Raw genomic sequence first — 23,072 nt, forward strand, 5'->3', positions numbered from 1 at the left:
TAATTGCACTCGAATCGCTATTTCAGCCTCTGAGGAAGACGAATTAGAGGACAATGCCTGTGGGTCAGTGTGTTAACATAAGCAAAATTGTAAACGGCAGTGATCCTTCAACAGCTTTGAAAACTCGCTCTTTTTATCAATCAATTTCTTCAAGCTGAGACCTTGTTCAGAGATGGAGAGGGGAACAACAAAGAGAGAAAAGGACTTGAAAAATAAAATAAAAAATTGTTTGCATTAAATTATTTGCAAATCTAAGGTTATTTTTTTATTACTAGTGGATAATATTAGGGGCAAATATAATACATTCATCGGTCAACTATGGTTTGACCATAAAGAAAAAAACAAAAAACTAATGACATGAGGGTGGGGGGATGACTTTTCCAATAATTGAACCATAATAAACCCCAAAAAAAACGCATTTTTTACGAATTATTTTATATATTAAATGCAATTATCTTCATATTATTAATCTGTTAGAAGATTTTTATTGGGAATATTAATTTTTGTACTATTTATAAAATTTTTTAAACAATAATGAATTATGTGGGCTATGTGTATATTTGAAAGATATAATTTAATTTATTGATTTTTTAAATTTATGGGGAGAATAAAAATATGAATGGAATCTTTGTTATTCATTGTTTGAGTCATGGGGAAGGTTCATTATCGGGTTACACCACCATCATTTATTCAAACTTCTATCCTATCCCACGCGTTTCTTTTTCGCTGACCATTTCGAACAAAAGCCAAAAAATTTCAGAATTTCTTACCAAAAAAAATAAAGGGCCAATAAATTTTAACCATAATGACGCATAGTTTGATAGAAAAAATACATACGCGTACCAATATATAGTTGATATCTCCGAATTGGGCAAGCTGGAATTGCTCTTTGTATTTTATTTTACTTTTCCTTAAAATCTCACTTGATTCCCTATAATTTATCTTTGATCTCAAGTGGATTTGTTCCAGTTGACTTCTGTAAAGATCCAGACATCCAGAGTTAAGCTTGAGCTGAGCCTCTTATGCAGAAATGGGTGGCTGTTTAAGCAAAATCCCGGGCTCCTCAAAGCCAGCAGCAGCCCGACAGCAGCAACCACCTAAACTAGATGATGCAATTCTTGGTAAACCGTACGAGGATGTCAGGTTGCATTACACCATTGGGAAAGAACTGGGTAAGGGAGCATTTGCTGTTACATATCTTTGTACTGAGAATTCAACCGGTTTGCAATTTGCTTGCAAGTCTATCTCTAAGAAAAAAATTGTAGCTGCGTATGAAAAGGATGATGTAAGAAGAGAGATTGAGATAATGCGACATTTGAGTGGGCAGCCTAATATAGTTCAATTTAAGGGTGCTTATGAGGACAGGCATTCTGTGCATATTGTCATGGAGTTATGTGCTGGTGGTGAGCTATTTGACCGAATTATAGCCAAGGGCCATTATAGTGAGAGAGATGCGGCTTCTGTATTCAGGGTAATTATGAATGTTGTGAATGTTTGCCACTCTAAGGGTGTTATGCACAGGGATCTCAAACCTGAGAATTTCTTGTTCACTACCAGGGATGAGAATGCTGTTTTGAAGGCCACTGATTTTGGGTTATCAGTGTTCTTTGAAGAGGGTAAATTTCTTCACCATATATATGTTTGTATTTGAAATCCATTATAGTCACCATATATATGTTTGTATTTGAAATCTTATATTTACATACGTTCATGTGAACCTAAGTTTCGATGTTCAATTATGTCTGATAAATGAATGGCATTTCCATTTAATTTCAATAGTGAATTAGACATGCAGTATGCCGTGAGGCTTCATGTATTACTTTAGATGAAATCATCAGAAAATAATGTGAAACTCTTAGGATCACCATGAAAGGCTTGTTTAATCTAGCTATCAACTTATCCTTGTCTGATGATACCATGGTGCACTTTCCAGGAAAGGTATTCAGGGATTTAGTTGGGAGTGCTTACTATGTTGCTCCTGAAGTGTTACGGCGCAGATATGGGAAGGAAGCAGATATTTGGAGCACAGGAGTTATACTGTATATTTTACTATGTGGTGTGCCTCCATTTTGGGCAGGTGAAGATATTCGTGTTGCCCCCTAGAGGATCTCTTTTCCCTTCAACACACTATACTTTTTCGTTACTAATATCCAGAAGTATAGCAGTAATCACTAATCACTCACAAGTTATGATGTGCTCTGCAGAAACTGAGAAGGGCATTTTTGAAGAAATATACAAAGGAGAAATTGACTTTCAAACTGATCCATGGCCAATTATTTCAAGCAGTGCCAAGGAGTTGGTTCGCAGGATGCTGACACAGAATCCAAAAAGGCGGATTACCGCTGCACAAGTTCTAGGTATAAAACATTAGATTGTGAATTTATTAGTTTTTCTCGCCCAGGCTGCTTTGATAATTATAAGTTAAACTTTATTTAGTCCAGTTAATGTTACCAAGAGTATAAGTACCATTGACAGCCATATGCATGACATACAGAACACCCTTGGCTTAAAGAAAGTGGAGAAGCATCAGACAAGCCAATTGACACTGCTGTTCTTTTCAGGATGAAGCAATTTAGGGCAATGAATAAACTAAAGAAACTCGCACTAAAGGTAAGTCCAAGGGCCTATGATCCTGTCCTTCTAAATCTTATGGGAGTGTGATCTTGAGTCACATGTTTGATTAAATTATTACAACTTTACTTCCTCATCAACATGTTTTATTTTAGAGCTTTTATTATATCTTATGAACTATGTGCAAGTCCAATGAATGAATGCATTTGATTGTGCTCCCCTGGCCCTACTGATAAACTAATTGGATCGTAAATATAATTGTAAAGGTCATAGTGGAAAATCTTCCGACTGAAGAAATACAAATGCTCAAGGAAAAATTTACAGAGATGGACACTGACAAGAGTGGTGCACTTAGTTATGGTGAACTGAAGGCAGGATTAGCTAAACTTGGATCGACACTTAGAGAAGTTGATGTCAAGCAGTACATGCAAGCTGTAAGCAATTCATCAACTCTGAATTAATATTTTAGTCTGTCTATATGCATTATAGTTGGCTGATGTTGTTGGCTCCACATTTCAGGCTGATATAGATGGAAATGGGACTATTGACTACATTGAATTTATCACTGCTACAATGCAAAGACACAAGCTAGAAAGATTCGAACATCTTGACAAAGCCTTTCAATATTTTGATAAGGATAATGATCGGTTAGTTTCTTGTTCTAAAATGTAAAATTAGAAAACGACCCTTTGGCACTTTGACTGCTCTGTATACAGCCCAAGAAAAACCTTTGTTATGCTTTTTGTATAACATGAACTGAAACATATATAATATTATCAGAATTTAAAACAAAAGAAAAAATCTTTTTGTGGTGGCTTCTGTAATTGGTTAAAAAGAAAACTTACCCCAAAATCAATATCAGAAGTGAAGTTAGGGAATTAAGTACTGCAGTTCTTTCTCAAAATGCTGTGCAGCTATATCACAGTCGATGAACTGGAAATAGCATTTAAAGAATACAACATGGGTGATGATGCCACAATTAAAGAAATAATGTCTGAAGTTGATAGAGACAAAGTAAGTCGATTCTTACTTTTGAACATGTTTAATTTGTCCGCATTATTGTTGTTATAAGCTTAGTTCTCACATCTTTTGTGTTTATAGGACGGCAGGATCAGCTATGATGAATTTTGTGCAATGATGAAAAGGGGAACACAACCGCGAGAATTCTCTTCCAGATCTCTGTCTCATGTTGTAACCATGAGACGCAAGATTTTATGGTAGATAAACTGTACGTGCCATTCAATAGTTTTCCAAATACATGGTGTTATATTTGTCTAAACTAAACAGGGCATTACGGTGCCACTATCCGAGTGGTGAATTTTTGTCTTCAAATTTGAATCGAGTCCCATGCGGCTCAAAGTGCCATGATGTCTTGTTTAGTTTAGATAAGTACAACATCAAGTTCTTGGAATCTTGGATCCAATTGTACAGTACGGATTGAATCTACTACTCGATTACTTCGACGATATCGATGTATCGTCATTTTTTTTTTTGGTGAATAATTTGAGCTGTAAATAATTATGCAACTTAAATATTGTAAGGAATCGGGTGTTTACGTGATTTATTATTATTTTTGTAATGAGACGAGAAGAATAAATATGAACAGAAAGAGTAAATTGTTGTTGATATTTATCAGTTTTTAAATTCATTTAATTAATGTGTGCTTTTACAGATTTTTTTCGATCCCAAATGGATTTGCTTGGTATTGTGCAAATTAACATTTGGCCCGTATAATTATGTTAACGGAATTGAATTATAAAATTTGAAAGAATAAATTGTATAGAGTAATTATCAGAAATCTTAACTCTTAAGTGACTGTACGAACCTTCGATTAAAGACATTGAAAATTTATTTTTACCCATTACCCATCAATTTGGTACGTGAAATTTGAAGAACCTGTTTGGTTCATAAATTAACTAATAATTACGAAAGTAAAGCTGGGTGTAGTGCATGGTTTTGTGGAAATACGAGGCATGTTGAAGTATTCTTAAAAAATAAGGGGCCTAGTGGGGTATTAGGCTAGAAAACAGGGGTGTGGTGTGATAACTGAAAATATTATTTTTGGACCTTTTTTTAGTGAGGAGGAGGCCAGACAAGACAAGTGGACAACAGGACAAGTGCAAGTGCCCGACTCCGCCCGATCTTCTCCTCCCTCATCTCTCTATTTTTATTTTTTTTTCATTTTTCCTTTTTTTTCCCCTCATAGTTAGTTTGCATTTTTATGCAGAAGTTTGAACTTGGAATATTTTCAATCTTCTAAAAAGCTTTGTTAACTCAGTTGTTTGGAAATAATAAATAATTGTTATCAATGAGGAATCAGAAGTTCTCCAATGTTACTATATGCTGTCTCTTTGCCGCCTGCAACCAGTGGCCAAATCATAATCTTTGATTTGATGGTTATTTTGTTATAAATAGTAACTAACAGAGGTTACAGGATGATAAAGACTGCTTTTGAGGATAACTTTGTACATAGAGGGGTCATTTTGGTTGAATGACATCTAACAGGGGCGAAAATACAAATAAGATATACACGGGCCCTGCCTTCAATATTTTTTGCTATTTTTTGATTACACAGATATTGTAATCAGAAGCTTATTGATATACAATTGATATACAATCAGACACTTATCGGGATTTTTTTTGTCTTTTGCTGCAGTTGTAGGACACAGTCTGAATATTCTTTCCTCACATACTATTGGAGGACACCCGACTCTGCTTTTTTTGTCTTTTGCTACAGTTTTAGGACGAAGTCTGAATATTCTTTATTCACATACTATTGGAGGACGCCCTACTCCCAAGCAAAGGAATATCGACTCCATTCTAAGAGATAATCGAGTCCTATCAAAGCTAGGACTTGAACCTAGGAACATTCAAGTCACTCGAAGTTGAGTGGCTGGACTGTTGCCAATGGACTAAGAGCCTATTGGAAAATTGGGAGAAGTTTAGTTAATAATCATTGATCATTGAAGGTTCTGTTTTTAGTGTTAGTTTGTAATAACAAGCTTCTATCATATGATTTTATCTCAGTCACTTAAGTCAATGTAGAGTTGGCTCAATGTGACCAAAAATAAAACTCCAATGTTACTTACATTTTCTGGTTATGGTTTGTTGAAGTTTAAGTGTTTTTTTAATTTAAGTTTTTTGATTGAGTAATTAGTCTGATACTGAGGAGTTTTATGGCAGCTGAATTTGGTACAGATTACAAAGGATCGATCATGGATCAAGAATTACCAACAACCATGGACCATGAACTACTCAATGTATTAAGACGTGAGGATGAACATCAAATCAGGCTACTCGCAGTTCGAATGCAAAATATTTTCAGCACAATGAGTCCCCGAGGCAACATAGTGCTTCATATGGCTATCAGATTTCAAAAACATAAAGTGGTACAGGAGATTCTCTGGCGACAGCTTTCACTTCTCCGGAAGAACAACTGGAAGGGAGAGACTGCATTGCTTATTGCTGCCAGGGCTGGTGACCCTGCTATCGTTAGTACACTCTTGAATTATGTGCCGGCAGTTAAAAATGGAACGGAAGCAGAACCAGAGAGCCTTTTAAGGATGACAGAATTTGAAGGCAACACTTCTCTGCATAATGGGGTAGGGGAGTATTTTATCAAACTGTACAAAAGTTTACATGCCAGGGGTACGGGGGTATTTTCCAAAATAAAGGGGTAATGGGGTATTGAGCCAAACATCAGGCAGCATTGAGCAATTTACAAGCAAATTATTATAAGCAGCACATATATTATAGTTTTGTTTAGCAACTCGGAAGTGTTTTTAATAGAGGACAGTAGAATTGGCTACACAGCGGTCTTCTTCTAACAAATCTCATTCTAAATTTCAAAGAATCAATTTAAAGGCAGAAACTATGATGTAAGCTGTATACATCTTGGGTCCTGCATATTCTTTGAAATTGCCCATCTGTGAAAGTCAAATCCTGAGGTCCTGTCTTGCATCCTCTGTGGTGGTGGCGGCCAGAAATGGGTTGCATTTTCAGCACAAGCCAAGACTCAGACCGCCCAGCAGCATGCCAACTCCATGATGCAATTCTTGGTAAAGCTTATGAGGACGGTAAGTTACATTATACTATTGGCAAAGAATTGGATAATGGTGAATTTGGTATAACTTTTCTAATTGTCTTTGTATTGAGAATTCAACCGGTTTGCAGTTTGCTTGCAAGTCTATTTCTAAAAGAAAATTGGTAAAAGATTATGAAAAGGATGATGTAAGAAGAGAGGTTGCGGTAATGCAATATTTGAGTGGGCAGCCTAATATAGTTAAATTCAAGGCTGCTTATGAGGATGACCAATTTGTGCTATTGTTATGGAATTATGTGCTGGTGGTGAGTTATTTGATCGAATTGTAGCCAGGGGCCATTATAGCGAGAGATCTGCGGCTTCTGTATTCAGGGTAATTATGAATGTTGTGAATGTTTGGCGTTCTTAGGGGTGTTATGCACAGAGACCTCAGACCTGAGAATTTCTTGTTCACCAGCATGGACGAGAATGCTGTTTTGAACGCCAATGATTTTGGGTTATCAGTGTTCATTGAAGAGGGTAAATTTCTCGTCCTTCCTTGCATATTATCTATGTTTAGATTTTACTGAATATAGTAGTCCCTCATGCCAGTAGAATTTTCTGATATATATCATTTGAGTAAGCCGTAACTCAGCATAATGTATTGATTTAGGTGAAAATCATAACAAAATAATGAAAAACTCTTGGGATCACCATGAAAGGCATATTTAATTAATCTAGCTATTAATCTATCCTTTTTTGATTATCGCATGATACATTTTCCAGGAAAGGCATACAGATAAATAGTCGGAAGTCCTTACTATATTGCTCCCGAAGTATTATGGCAAAGTTATGGGAAGGAAGCAGACATTTGGAGCGCAGAAGTTATATTGTATATTTTATTGTGTGGTGTACCTCCCATTTGGGCAGGTGACAATCAATATTCATTTTGCACCCTACAGGATCTCTTTTCACTTCAACAACGTATTTGTATTTCTTACTGTCAACTAAGAGTACAGAGTGTAACTATGACCACTCTGAATATTTTATGTGCTCTGCAGAAACGGAGCAGGGAGTTGCTCAGGCTATATTAAAAGGAGAAATTAACTTCCAACATGATCCATTTCCAAGTATATCAAGCAGTGCCATAGAGTTGGTTCGCAGGATGCTAACACAGATCCAAAATGGCGGATTACTGCTGCACAAGTTCTAGGTATAAAGCTTTAGATCCTCATGTTATTAATTTTTCTCATTTATTCTATCTATGCTGCTTTGATTACTGTAAGTTAAAATTTATTAGTCTATTTAATAATACAAATGGTATAGCTACCACTGAAAAATGTATATGATATGCAAGCATCCTTGGCTTAAAGAAAGTGGAGAAACATCGGATAAGCCAATCGATACTGCTGTTATTTGCAGGATGAAGTAGTTTACGGCAATGAATAAACTAAAGAAACTTGCACTAAAGGTAAGTCTAAGGCCCATGAATCCCTCCTAAATGAGCTTAAACTTGAGAAATACATGGATAGGATTGATAGATATAAAGGAAAGTGACAAAGCTTGTATCTTAAGCACACGTGACAAATAATATACTCACGTCAAAAGATTCTCCAAATTATAACATGTATGTGAATCTATACATGATGACATTGTATACATGTTCATGATGACATTTTAATTCTAAACATTATAACAGAAATTTATATGACTGGCTATCATGAGTTACATGTTTGATTGAATTTTTGCATCTACACTTCCTTGTCAACAACGTTTAATTGTACTGTTGTATTTTGAAAACTTGTGTAAGCCAATAAAAAATTATGTATTCTATTGTGTTCCCCCTACTGATAAACCATGCGTTCTTTAGGTCATTGTGGAAAATTTTCCTACCTAAGAAATACAAAAGCTAAAGGAAAAATTTACAGAGATGGACACTGACAACAGTGGCACTCTTACTTACGATGAATTGAGGGAAGGATTAGCTAAACTTGGATCGACGCTTACAGAATTTGATGTCAAGCAGTACATGCAAGCTGTAACTAACTCATGAACTCTGAGTTTATCCCACTGTCTTTCTATTTGCATTATACCCAGCTAATATAGTTGGCTCTGCATTTCTGCAGGCTGATATAGATGGAAATGGGACTATTGACTACATTGAGTTTAGAACAGCTATGACGCAAAGGCACAAGCTAGAAAGATTTGAAATTTCTTTACAAAGCCATCCTGTACCTTGACAAGGATAATAACGGTAAGCTTCTCATTTTATTTTTATTACTGTAGAAAGCATGTTGAGCAGTTTTTGGCTCCTCAGGTTTATCATGATCTGAATGAGGGATATTGAAGACATACTCGCTCCATTAACTTGCTTAAATTGAATGGGTTATATCTGGAGTTAATTGACTAATTAATGAAGTTCTATTCTAAATGGCTATGTAGATATATCAGGTAGATGAACTCGGAAAAGCTTTTAAAGATGATGGCATGGGTGATGATGCCACAATTGCCACAATTAAAGAAATAATGTCTGAAGATGACAGAGACAAAGTAAGTTGATTTATATTTTTGGAGGGCATTAGTCATTTGTCTGCATTATTGCAAGCCAATTCCCACGCCTTTAATTTGTGTTTACAGGATGGTAGAATCAGCTATGATGAATTTCGTTCAATGATGAAACGCGGAACCCAACTGTGAGCATTGTCTTCTAGATCTCTAGCTCATGTTGTGGCCACAAGACACAAGGCATTCTGGTAGGCTGTGTTGCTATTAAACGTTTTGTGTATATGTTTGTAAATTTTGTTATTGAAGTTTTGTGAGTCTAAAAGACCAATAATAGTCATACGCGGAATTGTACAAAATTACCTTCTACCCTTTTAGTTAGTATAAATAAGTATTTTTAGTAGCTTTTACAAGTGGAGAATTTGATTTTCAGCAATATTTTTAATTTTTAAATATTTGTGTGAGTATTTAAATTAGTTAATTCTCAGTATTTTATGGAATAAATGAGTTAATCCCTAAATTCACAGAATTCTTTTGAATCAATGTGAATTTAATTTTTTTTTTATTTCGATATTCTCTAAAATCAACGGAATATTAGAATCTTAAAATTTTGATGCACCTTCATTTCATAAAAATGATTAAGCTTGCTTGATTTGCCTAAAATGTTAAATGCTAAGTTGCGTGTTGCCGTTGCATTAGAATACGCCACTTAAGCTTATGAGGAAGACGAATTAGAGGACAATGTCAAGATTTACTGAATGCTTCTTTAACGACTTGAAAACTTCCTCTTTTTATCAATCAATTTCTTCAAGCTTAGGCTTCGTTCAGAGATGGAGACTGCAGAGGAGACCAGCAAAGAGAGAAAAAAGATTAGGAAAAAAAAAACTAAATTGTTTGTATTAAATTATTTGCAAATTTAAGGTTGCTTTTGTCTTTTTCGGTAATAATAGATAATATTAGGGGCAAATACAATACATTCATCAGTCAACTATGGTTTGACCATATAAATAAAACAAAAAGCCAATGACATGAGGGTGGAGTGGTGACTTTTCCAATAATTCGGGTGTAATAAAAGAAAAAATATGCATTTTTACAAATTATTTTAAATATTAAATACAATTATCTTCATATTATTAATCTGTTAGAAAATTTTCATTGGTAATATTAATTTTTGTATTAGTTATAAAATTTTCTAAAAATAATGAATTATGTAGGCTACGTGTATATTTGGGACTTTAAGGTGTAATGCAACTTCTGAAAATTAAAACTTAAAAGATATTATTTAATTTATTGATTTTTTTAATTAATGGAGAGAATAAAAAAATGAACGGAATCTTTTGTTATTCATTGCTTGTGCCATGGGGAAGGTTCCAAAATTCCAATTTTTATAATCCCCTTTTGGATCCAGCTGCCTTCCAACCGTTGCAAGGTACTACAACTTTTCTTCTGAAATAAAAAAGGTACCACAACTTTTGTCTTTTTTGTGTGTTAATTTTGATTTGGCCCCTTGCTTTCCCTTTTATTTTCCATTTATTTATAACTGCAATTTGATTTAACTCTACTCCATAGGTGGCCCAATTTTTTCTATTTTCAATCATAATCAACAAAAGTCAACTCGACATCATTTATTGCAGAAATTGAAGAACCCTAACCTTAATCTTAAACCTGTTTTGGTGAAATCCCATATCAATTAAAATTAAAACATATAATTCAAAAAATATATATGAATTGACGGTGACAAAGTAAATTTATCAAAAAAAAACCACTAATAGGTATCTAAAATATGATGTTCTTGGTGAAAGTACATATGATGTAATTTACAAAGGAATTGGTACTGAGGTAAAATCCTAGTTCTTTTTCAAAATTGATTGAATTTTTTTTAATTGACCTTTTAATTTGTAATCTCTCTCTCTCTCTCTCTCTCTCTCTCTCTATATATATAAGAATATAAGATTATTTGCTAAATTATTTTTGTTTATGGATAGTGGGCAATAGAGTTAGCACTTAGCAATTGGGATGTACTAATTGAGATTGACCATTACCAAGCCCTTTCGATTGTTTGATTGGAATATAAAATTGTACTGAATCTATACTTATTATTTCATCAGGACAAAAAAAAGTATTGAATTCCTACTTGTTGAAATACAAGTATCGTCTCAATTATCCCGAATTTCCAAATATTCCAAATGTAAATTAGCTCAAATACAATTAATATAAAGAAATTTTATGTAGTCACTTGTATCAAATATTTAATTTACAAATCAAGCTGAAAAAAAAATTAAAAAGTTACAAGTTCTGTCACCAACAAATATAAAAACATCCAAAAGTTTCAAGGACAAACCAAAGCAAACATCCAAAAGTATAAGAATAAGTTGACAATGAACAAAACCATTCAAAAGTGTTGTCTTCAACTTCAAATTTTAACTTCAAAGGACATGAAACCTTCACTTTCTCAAGGCATCATCAACTTTGTGTATCAACTGGAAAAAAAAAAAAGTCATTTGTTAATTGATACGTTATGTCATGGCACTAGTGGTGTGGATTATGCAGTGATGTGAGATGGTGGAATGACCATCGTGTGAAAGGCTACTTTTGGGTTTCAATTTGAGAATTAGGTTGCAATTTTCTTGATGGCTTTTGAGAATTGTGTTGTTGTTGTTGTTATTTTGCTTAATTTTTATTTTAATAAAAGTAGGTTAATGAATTAAAAAAACATAAACCATAAGCTATTAATGATTAGGCTGTAGGAGTATAAAAGCAAGCATTGGGCTTGTGCTTTAGCAAAATTTTGATGGGTTTTATTTTTAAAACTTTAATTAAATTAGAAAATTAAAACAATTTGATACAATTAGGATTCCATAGGGATCCCGATCAAATTCTCGACTAGTCTCGAGTTTTAATAAGAATAAATTTAGTCTCAAATCCCTCTCTATTTTATCATTTCTCAAATCATATACCATTTCATGTACTGTTTGGTACGGGATTTGGGATTCCAATTGGAATTCAGTTTTGTCTACCAAACTTAATTGACAAGAGAGTTTTAATTAGTTGTTTGAGAACGTTACGTTAATTCACAAAGTTATAATAATCTACAATGTATTACTTAGGAATAGTAAAGATCCTAATATTTAGCTTATTTGGGTGCATAGATTCATTAAATTAATTAATATCAATATAATTTAATTAGAATTGGAGCATCGTAATTGCAAAATTTATTCTTCTATTCTTTTGCAAATGTTAATGTGGTAAACATTACCATCATAAAAGGAGTAGTAATTGGGAAATCTCACCACAATTTGGATCGAAACTTAAATTAGCAATCTGAAATAGCATTTTTCTATGATTTTACGTTGAAGCTCCAGCCTTCAGGTACTAAACCAAATCAATGGCTTAGGCTAGTGAAAGAGTAGTTGGTTAATACTTTCTTAACTTGAACTAATTATATCTATTATTTGATTCTATGATTCTTTTTTTTCTTTTTTTTGTTTTAGATTACTTTTAGTTCCAGTTCATAGTACATGAGATGGATGAGATGAAGAAATTGGGGATGGTTTTTTAATTAACTTTTATTATTTTAAATTTTAATTTTAAGTTCATTAAAAAAAATTAAAATTACTTATTTATTTATTTTTTTTATTTTTAATAATGAAAATGTAAATGAAATTTCTCCTAATTTTAATTATCTAATTATTTACAAACTTGAAACAATACTGACTTATATGTTAAAAGTATTAACTCTTCAAATTTTTAAAATTTTCTAAAATAGACGGATTGTAATGTTAATTACCAAATAGACACATCCTTACCGTTGACACTTGACACTGCTACAAAAAGACAAAAGTTGGGTTCCTGGCAACCCCTGCAAGGTAGCTAGATCCTCATTTAGAATACATTTATACAAACTGCTTATCCCGCGCGTTTGTTTTCGCAGTATAGCCAATAAATTTCTTACCAGAAAAAAGAAAAAAAGCCAATAAATTTCTTACCAGAAAAAAGAAAAAAAGCCAATAAATTTCATATATATAGTCAGTGTGGTTAAAAGATATTATATACACATATAAATATACAGCTGATGTCTCCCAACTGGGCAAGCTGGAATTATTCTTATGTTATATTTCACTCTTCCTTAAATTCTCATTTGATTCCCTATAATTTATCTTTGATCTCAACTGGATTTGTTCCAGTTTACTTTTGTAAAGATCCAGACATCCAGCAGTTGAGCTTGAGCAGAGTCTCTTTGCAGAAATGGGTGGCTGTTTAAGGAAAATCCTATGCTGCTTAAAGCCAGCGGCAGCCCCACAGCAGCAACCACCTAAAGTGCATGATGCAAACCCAGCAGCAGCTCCACAGCAGCAACCAATTAAAGTACATGATGCAAACCCAGCAGCAGCCCCACAGCAGCAACCACTTAAAGTACATGATGCAAACCCAGCAGCAGCCCCACAGCAGCAACCACCTAAACTAGATGATGCAATTCTTGGTAAACCGTACGAGGATGTCAAGTTACATTACACGATTGGGAAAGAACTGGGCAGCGGATCATCTGCTATTATATATCTTTGTACTGAGAATTCAACCGGTTTGCAATTTGCTTGCAAGTCTATTTCTAAGAAAAAAATTATAGCGGCGCATGAAAGGGACGATGTAAGAAGAGAGGTTGAGATAATGCGACATTTGAGTGGGCAGCCTAATATAGTTCAATTCAAGGCTGCTTATGAGGATGACCAATGTGTGCATATTGTTATGGAGTATTGTGCTGGTGGTGAGCTATTTGATCGAATTATAGCTAGGGGCCATTTTAGTGAGAGAGATGCAGCTTCTGTATTCAGGGTAATTATGAATGTTGCGAATGTTTGCCACTCTAAGGGTGTTATGCACAGGGATCTCAAACCTGAGAATTTCTTGCTCACCAGCAAGGATGAGAATGCTGTTTTGAAGGCCATTGATTTTGGGTTATCAGTGTTCATTGAAGAGGGTAAATTTCTTCGCTATATATTACTTAATGCTTATCGTTTCCATTATAGTCACCATATATATGTTTGTCTTTCAAATCTTACATATTTACATACGTTCACGTGAAGCTAAGTTTCGATGTTCAATTATATCTGATAAACGAATGGCATTTCAATTTAATTTCAATAGAGAATTAGACATTTAGTATGCAGTGAGGCTTCATGTATTACTTTAGATAAAATCATCAGAAAATATTGTGAAACTCTTAGGATCACCATGAAAGGCATGTTTAATCTAGCTATTAAGTTATCCTTATCTGATGATACCATGGTGCACCTCCAGGAAAGGAATTCAGGGATGTCTGTGGGAGTGCTTTCTATGTTGCTCCTGAAGTGTTACGGCGCAGATATGGGAAGGAAGCAGATATCTGGAGCGCAGGGGTTATACTGTATATTTTACTATGTGGTGTGCCTCCATTTTGGGCAGGTGAATATGTTCATTTTGCCCCCTAGAGGATCTCTTTTCGCGTCAACAAACTATACATGTTTGTTACTATTAACCAGAAGTACAGCAGTAATCACTAATCACTCACAAGTTATGATGTGCTCTGCAGACACTGACGAGGGCATTTTTGAAGAAATACGCAAAGGAGAAATTGACTTTCAAATTGATCCATGGCCAGTTATTTCAAGCAGTGCCAAGGAGTTGGTTCGCAGGATGCTGACACAGGATCCAAAAAAGCGGGTTACTGCTGCGCAAGTTCTAGGTATAAAACATTAGATTGTGAATTTATTAGTTTTCCTCGCCTAGGCTGCTTTGATAATTATAAGTTCAAATATATTTGGTAAAATAAAATCTATTTAGTCCATTTTACCAAGAGTATAACCACCATTGACAGCCGTATGTATGATATGCAGAGCACCCTTGGCTTAAAGAAAGTGGAGAAGCATCAGACAAGCCAATTGACACTGCTGTTCTTTTCAGGATGAAGCAATTTATGGCAATGAATAAACTAAAGAAACTCGCACTAAAGGTAAGTCTAAGGGCCGCGTGTGATCCTGCCCTTCTGAATCTTATCGGAGTGTGGTCATGATTTGCATGTTTGATTAAATATTTACAACTCTCATCAGCATGTTTTATTTCAAAGCTTTTGTATATCTTATAAACTAAGTGCAAGTCCAATGAATGTATGCATAGGATTGTGCTCCCCCAGCCCTATCGGTAAACTAATTTGATCATAAACATAATTGTAAAGGTCATTGTGGAAAATCTTCCAACGGAAGAAATACAAAAGCTCAAGCAAAAATTTACAGAGATGGACACTGACAAGAGTGGTACACTTAGTTACGATGAACTGAAAGCAGGATTAGCTAAACTTGGATCGACGCTTAGAGAAGTTGATGTCAAGCAGTACATGCAAGCTGTAAGCAATTCATCAACTCCGAATTAATATTTTAGTCTGTCTGTTTGCATTATGCTTGGCTGATGTTTTTGGCTCCACATTTCAGGCTGATATAGATGGAAACGGGACTATTGACTACATTGAATTTATCACGGCTACAATGCAAAGACACAAGCTAGAAAGATTCGAACATCTTGACAAAGCCTTTCAGTATTTTGATAAGGACAATGATCGGTTAGTTTCTCGTTCTAAAATGTAAAATTAAAGAACGACCCTTTGGCACTTTGAATGTGCTGTATACAGCCCAATGAAAGCCTTTTTCATGCTTTTTGGATAATATGTACCGAAACATAAATAATATTATCAAAATTTAATTTAAAAAAAGGAAAAAAAATCTTTTTGTGGTGGCTTTTATAATTGCTTAAAAAGAAAACTCACCACTAAATCAATATCAGAAGTCATTGAATTGATTACTGCAGTTCTTTCTGAAAATGCGTGTGCAGCTATATCACAGTCGATGAACTGGAAACAGCATTTAAAGAGTACAACATGGGTGATGATGCCACAATTAAAGAAATAATGTCTGAAGTCGATAGAGACAAAGTAAGTTGATTGTTACTTTTCAACACGTTTAATTTGTCCGCATTGTTATTGTTATAAGCATGGTTCTCACATCTTTTGTGTTTACAGGACGGTAGGATCAGCTATGATGAATTTTGCGCAATGATGAAAAGGGGAACACAACGGCTAGGATTCGCTTCTAGATCTCTGGCTCATGTTGTTACCATGAGACACAAGAAGTAGATAAACTGTACGTGCCGTTCAATGGTTTTCCAAGTACATGATGTTATACTTGTCTAAACTAAACAAGGCATCACGGTGCCGCTAGCCCTGTGGTGAATTGTTGTCTTCAGATTCTAAGCGAGTCCCCATGCGGCTCAAATTGCTACCCTTACTATGGTGAGTGCAGCAATTCACTTGAGTCCAGTGGTGCCGTGATGTCTTGTTTAGTTTAGATAAGTATAACATCAAGTTCTTGGAATATTGGATCCAATTGTATAGTACGGATTGAACCTACTTCACGATTATTTCGACGATATCGACATATCATCATTCTTTTTTTTTTGTGAATAATTTGACCTGTAAATAAATTATGCAACTTGAAAGTTGTACGGTATCGAGTGTTTACCTGACTTATTATTATGTTTGTAAAGAGAGGAGAAGAATAAATATGAACAAAATCTTTTTTATACCTATGCTGCCAGAAATTTAAAATTTTTAGAGAGACTAACGAAGAAAGCACGAAGCAAAGCGGACAAATAAGAAGAATTTATCAGCCTAGTGGTTAGAATCCAAACCTCACAATTGTGAGGTCATGACTTCGAACCCCCACAGCGCATTATGAGAGTTAATTTCCTTCCTCAATTTGAGTGAAGGCAATCCTCCCTCTTTTGAAATGTGAGTGAAGTGGACGCCCCTCGAATATTAAAGAGGGTTAAAATTTGGGATGTGCTTTTCAAGGTTAAAATTTGTACTGTACTATATTATCTGATTGTAAACATCAATATCATAACCTCATTAAATATGAGTTATAATCTGAGAATTAGTCTCATGTAATTAAAAAAAAAATTATCAAAATAACAATCCAATCATCTACATATCAGTGAATTGTTGTGGGTATTTATCGGTCTCTGAATTCATTTAATATCGTGCAAAATAACATTTGACCCGGTATAATTGTGTTAACCGAAAAGTAATTGAACGATAAAATTTGTGGAAAAACAAGGCGAATTGAAATATTGTTTCAAAATAAGGGCCCTAATCGAGTATTATGCTAAAAAGCAGGGGTATGTGATAACTGAAAATCGACTCAAATTAATATTATTTTTGACATTTTTTAGTGAGGTGGCGGCCCATACAATGCAACTGGGCAAGTGCAACTGGCTAATATATCGACCGGGTGGCGTTGTACGCGGCAAAGTGAGTCAACTCAGTCAATTCTTTTCCGTTTTACTTAAGCAAGATTTGAGATTTCCCGGGCAAAGGCTAACCCGACTGCGCCTGATCTTCTTCTCCCTCAGCACTCTATATTCCTTTCAAAGGTGTGTTTTCATTCTACTTTTTTTTTTTCATAGTTAGTTTGCATTTTTAAAGAGTAAGTTTGAACTTGGAATCATTTTCAATCTTCTAATAAGCTTTGTTAACTACTTAGTTCAGTCGTTTAGAAATAACAAATAATTGATATCAATGAGGAATTTGAAGCTCTCCAACGTTTCTATATGCCGTCTCTTTACCGTCTGCAACCAGCGGCCGAATCAAAATCTTTGATTTGATGGTTATTTTGTTATAAATAATAACTAACAGAGGTTACAGTATAATAAAGACTTACTTTAGAGGATTATTTTTAGAGATGGCAAAAATACCCGCCCGGTTCGGACCCGGACCGTACCCGGGCGTTGCGGGCCGGGTAATACCCGGCCCGGGTATGAAGCCGGGTCGGTCTTGGGCATCACTTGATAAACCCGGAACCCGGATTTTATTAAAAAAATTATAAAATATATATTATTTTAAATATTTTATATTTATTTGACTCATTTATTATATATATATATAATTTTAAACACTTAAAGTTTATATTTTCATGTCAAATTTTATTGAAATAAATTTAAAACTTATAAAATTACCAAAAAATAAAAAATATATACACATAAAATATTAAAAAATATAAAATTCGGGTACCCGGATTAAAACCTGGCCCGGACCCGGACCCGGACCGGTTACATCCGGGCAGGGTCCGGTCATGGCAATACCTGGACCCGGCTCGGGGTTTTGCCATCTCTAATTACTTTGTATGACATGGAGGGGTCATTTTGTGGCGAATGACATCTAACAGGGGCCAAAATATAAATAAGATATACATGGGCCCTGCCTTTAATATTTTTGCTACAAAATTGAGAGACGCTAAGTTCATAATCATTTATCGTTGATGCGTCTGTTTTTAGTTTTAATTTGTAATAACAACCTTCGATCATAGAATTTGATCTCGGTCACTTATGTCAATATAGAGTTAGTTGGCTGGCTCAATGTGACCAAAAATAAAACTCCAACGTTAATTACATTTGCTGGTTATGGCTTGTTGAAGTTTAAGTGCTTTTTTAATTTAAGTTATTTGATTGAGTGAGTACTTAATACGATACTGAGGAGTTTTATGGCGGCTGAATTTGGTACAGATTACAAAGGATCGATCATGGATCAAGAATTACCAACAACCATGGACCAAGAACTACTTAATGTATTAAGACGTGGGGATAAACATCAAATCAGGCCACTCGCAGGTCGAATGCAAAATATTTTCAACACAATGAGTCCCTGATGCAACGCAGTGCTTCATATGGCTATCAGATTTCGAAACCATAAAGTCTGAAGTCGACAGAGACAAAGTAAGTTGATTCATATTTTTCGAGGGCATTAGCAATCTGTCAGCATTATTGTAAGCCAATTCCCACGCCTTTAATTTGTGAGAGTGTATAAGAACAATAAGGTTACGTTTGGCACGCAGGATTAGATTGGATTGAATTAGATTAGATTTAGGTAGATTAGATTGAATTATATAATATTGTTTTATGTTTGGTACAGTATTGGATTGGACTATATTAAATTATATTTGAATAAAATTAAATAGCATTTAAGTTGACATTTAAATATAAATATGAACTATTTATGAATATTTAACAATAAAATAATTATTAGTATTAATTTAAAAGATAATTAATTAAAACTAAACATACAGAAAATTAGATATAGAAAATTATTTATTAGGTAATAATAATAATCATAATAATAATAAACAAATATAAATTAGATAAGGTTAAATAAAATTAAAAATTATGTAAATATTTAATTTATTTTTTATTAATTATTGTAAATATATTTTATTTTATCAAAAAGTTAGCAAATAATTTAAAAGCCACCAACATTATATTAGATATTCTAGTAATAATTAATCGAGTAGAGAATTGGTTTTAAAGTTAATCCTAAATAAGCCCATGTTTCAATTGGGATTGCTAATCACATAATCTTAGGAAATTTAGTCCCATAATTTAATCAAAAGTGGAGCTTGCCAAACATAAGATAAATAATTAATTCCCACATTAATCCAATCTTACATTTAATCCTAGCTCCCAAACATTAGAGCTGGCAAAATTTGACACGAACACAACACGAATAAATGGGTATGGGTCATCAAATTTGACAAAATTATTAAATGGGCCAAATCGGGGTCAATATCATTTTTTTGGGTGTTGGGTTAGGGTTAAAGTTCTTAACCTATTTACCCGACCAATGATATTATATACATACATACATACATACATACATACATACATATATATAATTAATTAATTTCTAGATTCTTTTTACTAAAAATAAATATGTAGATATAAAATGGGTTATTGGATAATTGATTTATTTTTCATGTTAGATTTGGTTCTTAATATTTTGACATGATTATCAAATGGATCGTATTTCGGCCGACCTAAATTTGACACGAGATGAAGTTCATACGACACGAACACGACTCGATGACCCATTTTATCAACTCTACCAAAAATAGCCCGATAGTCATCTACAGAATTTTACGAAACTACCTTATTTCCTTTTTCTTCTTACAGTCAAATATATATAAATATGCAAGTGAACAAATTTTGTGGTGTGCATGCCTAGGTTATGAATAATTGTAGGATCAAAAGATTTTACAGTATTTCTATTAAGATTTGTTTTCATGGTAAAATATAATTGAAACAAATACCTAAACGGGTATACCCTTTATTCTATAAATTTCCTTTGATTGAAAAAAAAAATTACAGAGAGGCGAGAGAGAAGACATTGGCAAGTCACCATCATCACATCAGCAAAGGGGAACTTAATAAAATACAATGTCTTTCTTCTCATGACAATGATTAAGCTTGCTTGATTTGCCCAATAATGTTAAATGCCAAACTGTGGGTTGTCATTGCATTCGAATCCGCCATTTAGGCTTATGAGGAAGACGAATTAGGGGAGAATGTCAGTCAGTCAATATGTTCAGATGAGCAAAACTGTAAACGGCAATGATTCTTCAACAAATTTGAAAACTTGCTCTTTTTATCAATCAATTTCTTCAACCTTAGACTTTGTTCAGAGATGGAGAGGGGAACATCAAAGAGAGAAAAAGATTAAGAAAAATAAAAATACAAAATGGTTTTATTAAATTATTTGCAAATTTAAGGTTGTTTTATCTTTTTTCATTAATAGTAGATAATATTAGGGGCAAATACAAATTATACAATACTTCATCGGTCAACTATGGTTTGACCATAAAGAAAAAACAAAAAGCTATGACATGAGGGTGGAGTGATGACTTTTCCAATAATTGGGGTGTAATAAAAGAAAAAAAATGCACTTTTACAATTTATTTTAAATATTAAATACAATTATCTTCATATTATTAATCCGTTTGAAAATTTTCATTAGCAATATTAATTTTTGTACTAGTTATAAAATTTTTAAAAAATAATGAATTACGTGGACTGCATGTGTTATAAAATTTTTAAAAAATAATGAATTACATGGACTACATGTATATTTGAGACTTTAAGGTGTTATGCAACTTCTGGAAGTTGAAACATAAAAGATATTATTTAGGTTCTATTTGAAATTAAGGTATTGTACTTTTTAAGGTACATTTGCTGTGAGAAAAAATTGTAACTATAAAATAAAAATTAATAATATATAATAAATATAAAATTTAAATAATAATTTTGATAAAATTATTAAAGATATAATAGATTTTTTGTTATACAAGTGAAAAATTATATCAACGTACCTTTCAAGTTACAGTAAATAGTGTTTATCAAATATTTTAGTGTTGTACATTTTAAATTACAGCTGTCCAACTTAAATTTTAAATACACCCCTAATTTATTAATTTTTTTAATTTAAGGAAAGAATAAAAATATGAACGGAATCTTTTGTTATTCATTGCTTGTGACATGGGCAAGGTTCCAAAATTCCAACTCTTACAATCGGGTTACGCCGTCATCACCCATTGCATCCAGCTACCTTACAACAATTGTAAGGTACCATGACTTTTGTCTTTTTGTGTGTTAATTTTCGTTTGACCCCTTACTTTCCTTTTTATTTTTAATTTATTTATAACTGTAAATTTTATTTTCCTCTTTCATTTTCCCCTCTGCTTCATAGGTGGCCCATTTTTTTCTATTTTCAAATCATTAATCAACAAAAGCCAACTTTGACATCATTTATTGCAGAAACAGAAGAACCGTAACCTTAATCTAAAACCCATTTTGGAGAAAAATCATATAATCTAAAATTAAAACATATAATTTAAAAAATATATATGAGTTGAGAGTGGCATAAGTAAATTTATCAAAGAAAGTCACTAATAGGTACTTGAAATGTAATATTCTTGGTGATAGTACATACAATGTAGTTTACAAAGGCATTGATACTGAGTTAAAATCCTACTTTTTTTTTTCAAAATTGATTGAATTTTTTCTTAATTGACCATTTAATTTTTAATATATATATTATTTTTGTTTATGGATAATGGGTAATAGAGTTAGCAATTGGAACGTACCAATCAAAATTGACCAAACCAATCCCTTCCGATTATTTATTGGAACATCAAATTGTATTGAATCTATATTGATTATTTATTCGAAACAATAAAAAGTACTAAATTTCTATTGATCAAAATACCAATATCATCCCAGTTATCCCGAATCTCCAATTATTCCAAATGTAAATTTAGCTCAAATACAATTAATATAAAGAAAATTTATATTGTAACTTGTATGAAATATTTAATTTACAAATCAAACTAAAATAACATTGAAAAGTTACAAGTTCTAACACCCATAGAAACAAAAACATCCAAACGTTTCAAGTGCAATTCAAAGCAAGCATCCAAAAATATAAGTATAAATTGACAATAAACAAAACCATTCAAAAGTGTTGTCTTCAACTTCAAATTTTAACTTCAAAGGATGTGAAACCTTCACTTTCTGAAGGCATCATCAACTTTGTGTATCAATTTAAAAAAAAAAAAGTCATTTGTTAATTGGCATATTGTGTCGTGGCACTAATGGTGTGGACTGTGCAATGACGTGAGATGGTGGAATGGCCATCGTGTGAAAGGCTGCTTTTGGGTTTTAATTTGAGATTTAGGTTCGCAAATTTCTTGATGACTTTTAAGAATTGTGTTCTAATAATAATAATAATTATTATTATTGTTGTTGTTGTTGTTGTTATTGCTTAGTTGTTATTTTAATTAAAATAAGATAATGAATTAAAAAAATATAAACCATAAGCTATTAATGATTAGGTTGTAGGAGTATAAAAGCAAGCATTGGGTTAGGACTTTAACCAAATTTTGAAAAGCTTTATTTTTTAAAATTTTAATTAAATTAGAAAACTAAAACAATTTGGTACAATTAGGATTCTGTCAGGATCCCGATTGAAGTCTCCACCAATCTTGAGTTTTAATAAGAATAAGTTTAGTCTCAAATCCCTATCTATTTTTTTATTTATCATTTTTCAAATCGTACACGACATCATGTACCG

At 33.2% G+C, this 23,072-nt stretch overlaps 2 protein-coding genes and 1 pseudogene across 2 annotated transcripts; all 3 read left to right on the forward strand.

The window, feature by feature from the left end:
* Nucleotides 1-658: 658 nt before the first annotated feature.
* LOC18055091 (calcium-dependent protein kinase 33) lies at nt 659-4,199 on the forward strand. The gene is made up of 8 exons (XM_006452285.2): nt 659-1,616; nt 1,934-2,077; nt 2,205-2,357; nt 2,495-2,610; nt 2,838-3,005; nt 3,091-3,218; nt 3,486-3,585; nt 3,673-4,199. Exons 1-8 carry the CDS (start codon nt 1,031-1,033, stop codon nt 3,790-3,792), a joined length of 1,515 nt encoding a protein of 504 aa, XP_006452348.2. The 5' UTR covers nt 659-1,030; the 3' UTR covers nt 3,793-4,199.
* A 2,337-nt stretch (nt 4,200-6,536) lies between these two features.
* LOC18055092 lies at nt 6,537-9,434 on the forward strand (annotated as a pseudogene).
* Nucleotides 9,435-13,339: 3,905 nt separating this feature from the next.
* On the forward strand, nt 13,340-16,253 carry LOC18055093 (calcium-dependent protein kinase 33). The gene is made up of 9 exons (XM_024178501.1): nt 13,340-13,411; nt 13,544-14,069; nt 14,390-14,533; nt 14,661-14,813; nt 14,965-15,080; nt 15,303-15,470; nt 15,556-15,683; nt 15,953-16,052; nt 16,140-16,253. Exons 1-9 carry the CDS (start codon nt 13,340-13,342, stop codon nt 16,251-16,253), a joined length of 1,521 nt encoding a protein of 506 aa, XP_024034269.1.
* Nucleotides 16,254-23,072: the final 6,819 nt, after the last annotated feature.

Source organism: Citrus clementina, unplaced genomic scaffold, assembly GCF_000493195.1.
Source record: "Citrus clementina cultivar Clemenules unplaced genomic scaffold, Citrus_clementina_v1.0 scaffold_1, whole genome shotgun sequence".
NCBI classification, from domain to species: Eukaryota; Viridiplantae; Streptophyta; class Magnoliopsida; order Sapindales; family Rutaceae; genus Citrus; species Citrus x clementina.

Coding starts and splice junctions, on each gene's coding strand:
- LOC18055091 (XM_006452285.2), top strand. CDS start 1,031: ATGGGTGGCTGTTTAAGCAAAATCCCGGGCTCCTCAAAGCCAGCAGCA. Junction 1,617..1,933: donor ATCAGTGTTCTTTGAAGAGG/GTAAATTTCTTC, acceptor TGCACTTTCCAG/GAAAGGTATTCAGGGATTTA. Junction 2,611..2,837: donor TAAAGAAACTCGCACTAAAG/GTAAGTCCAAGG, acceptor ATAATTGTAAAG/GTCATAGTGGAAAATCTTCC.
- LOC18055093 (XM_024178501.1), top strand. CDS start 13,340: ATGGGTGGCTGTTTAAGGAAAATCCTATGCTGCTTAAAGCCAGCGGCA. Junction 14,534..14,660: donor TGTGCCTCCATTTTGGGCAG/GTGAATATGTTC, acceptor TGTGCTCTGCAG/ACACTGACGAGGGCATTTTT. Junction 14,814..14,964: donor TACTGCTGCGCAAGTTCTAG/GTATAAAACATT, acceptor TATGATATGCAG/AGCACCCTTGGCTTAAAGAA.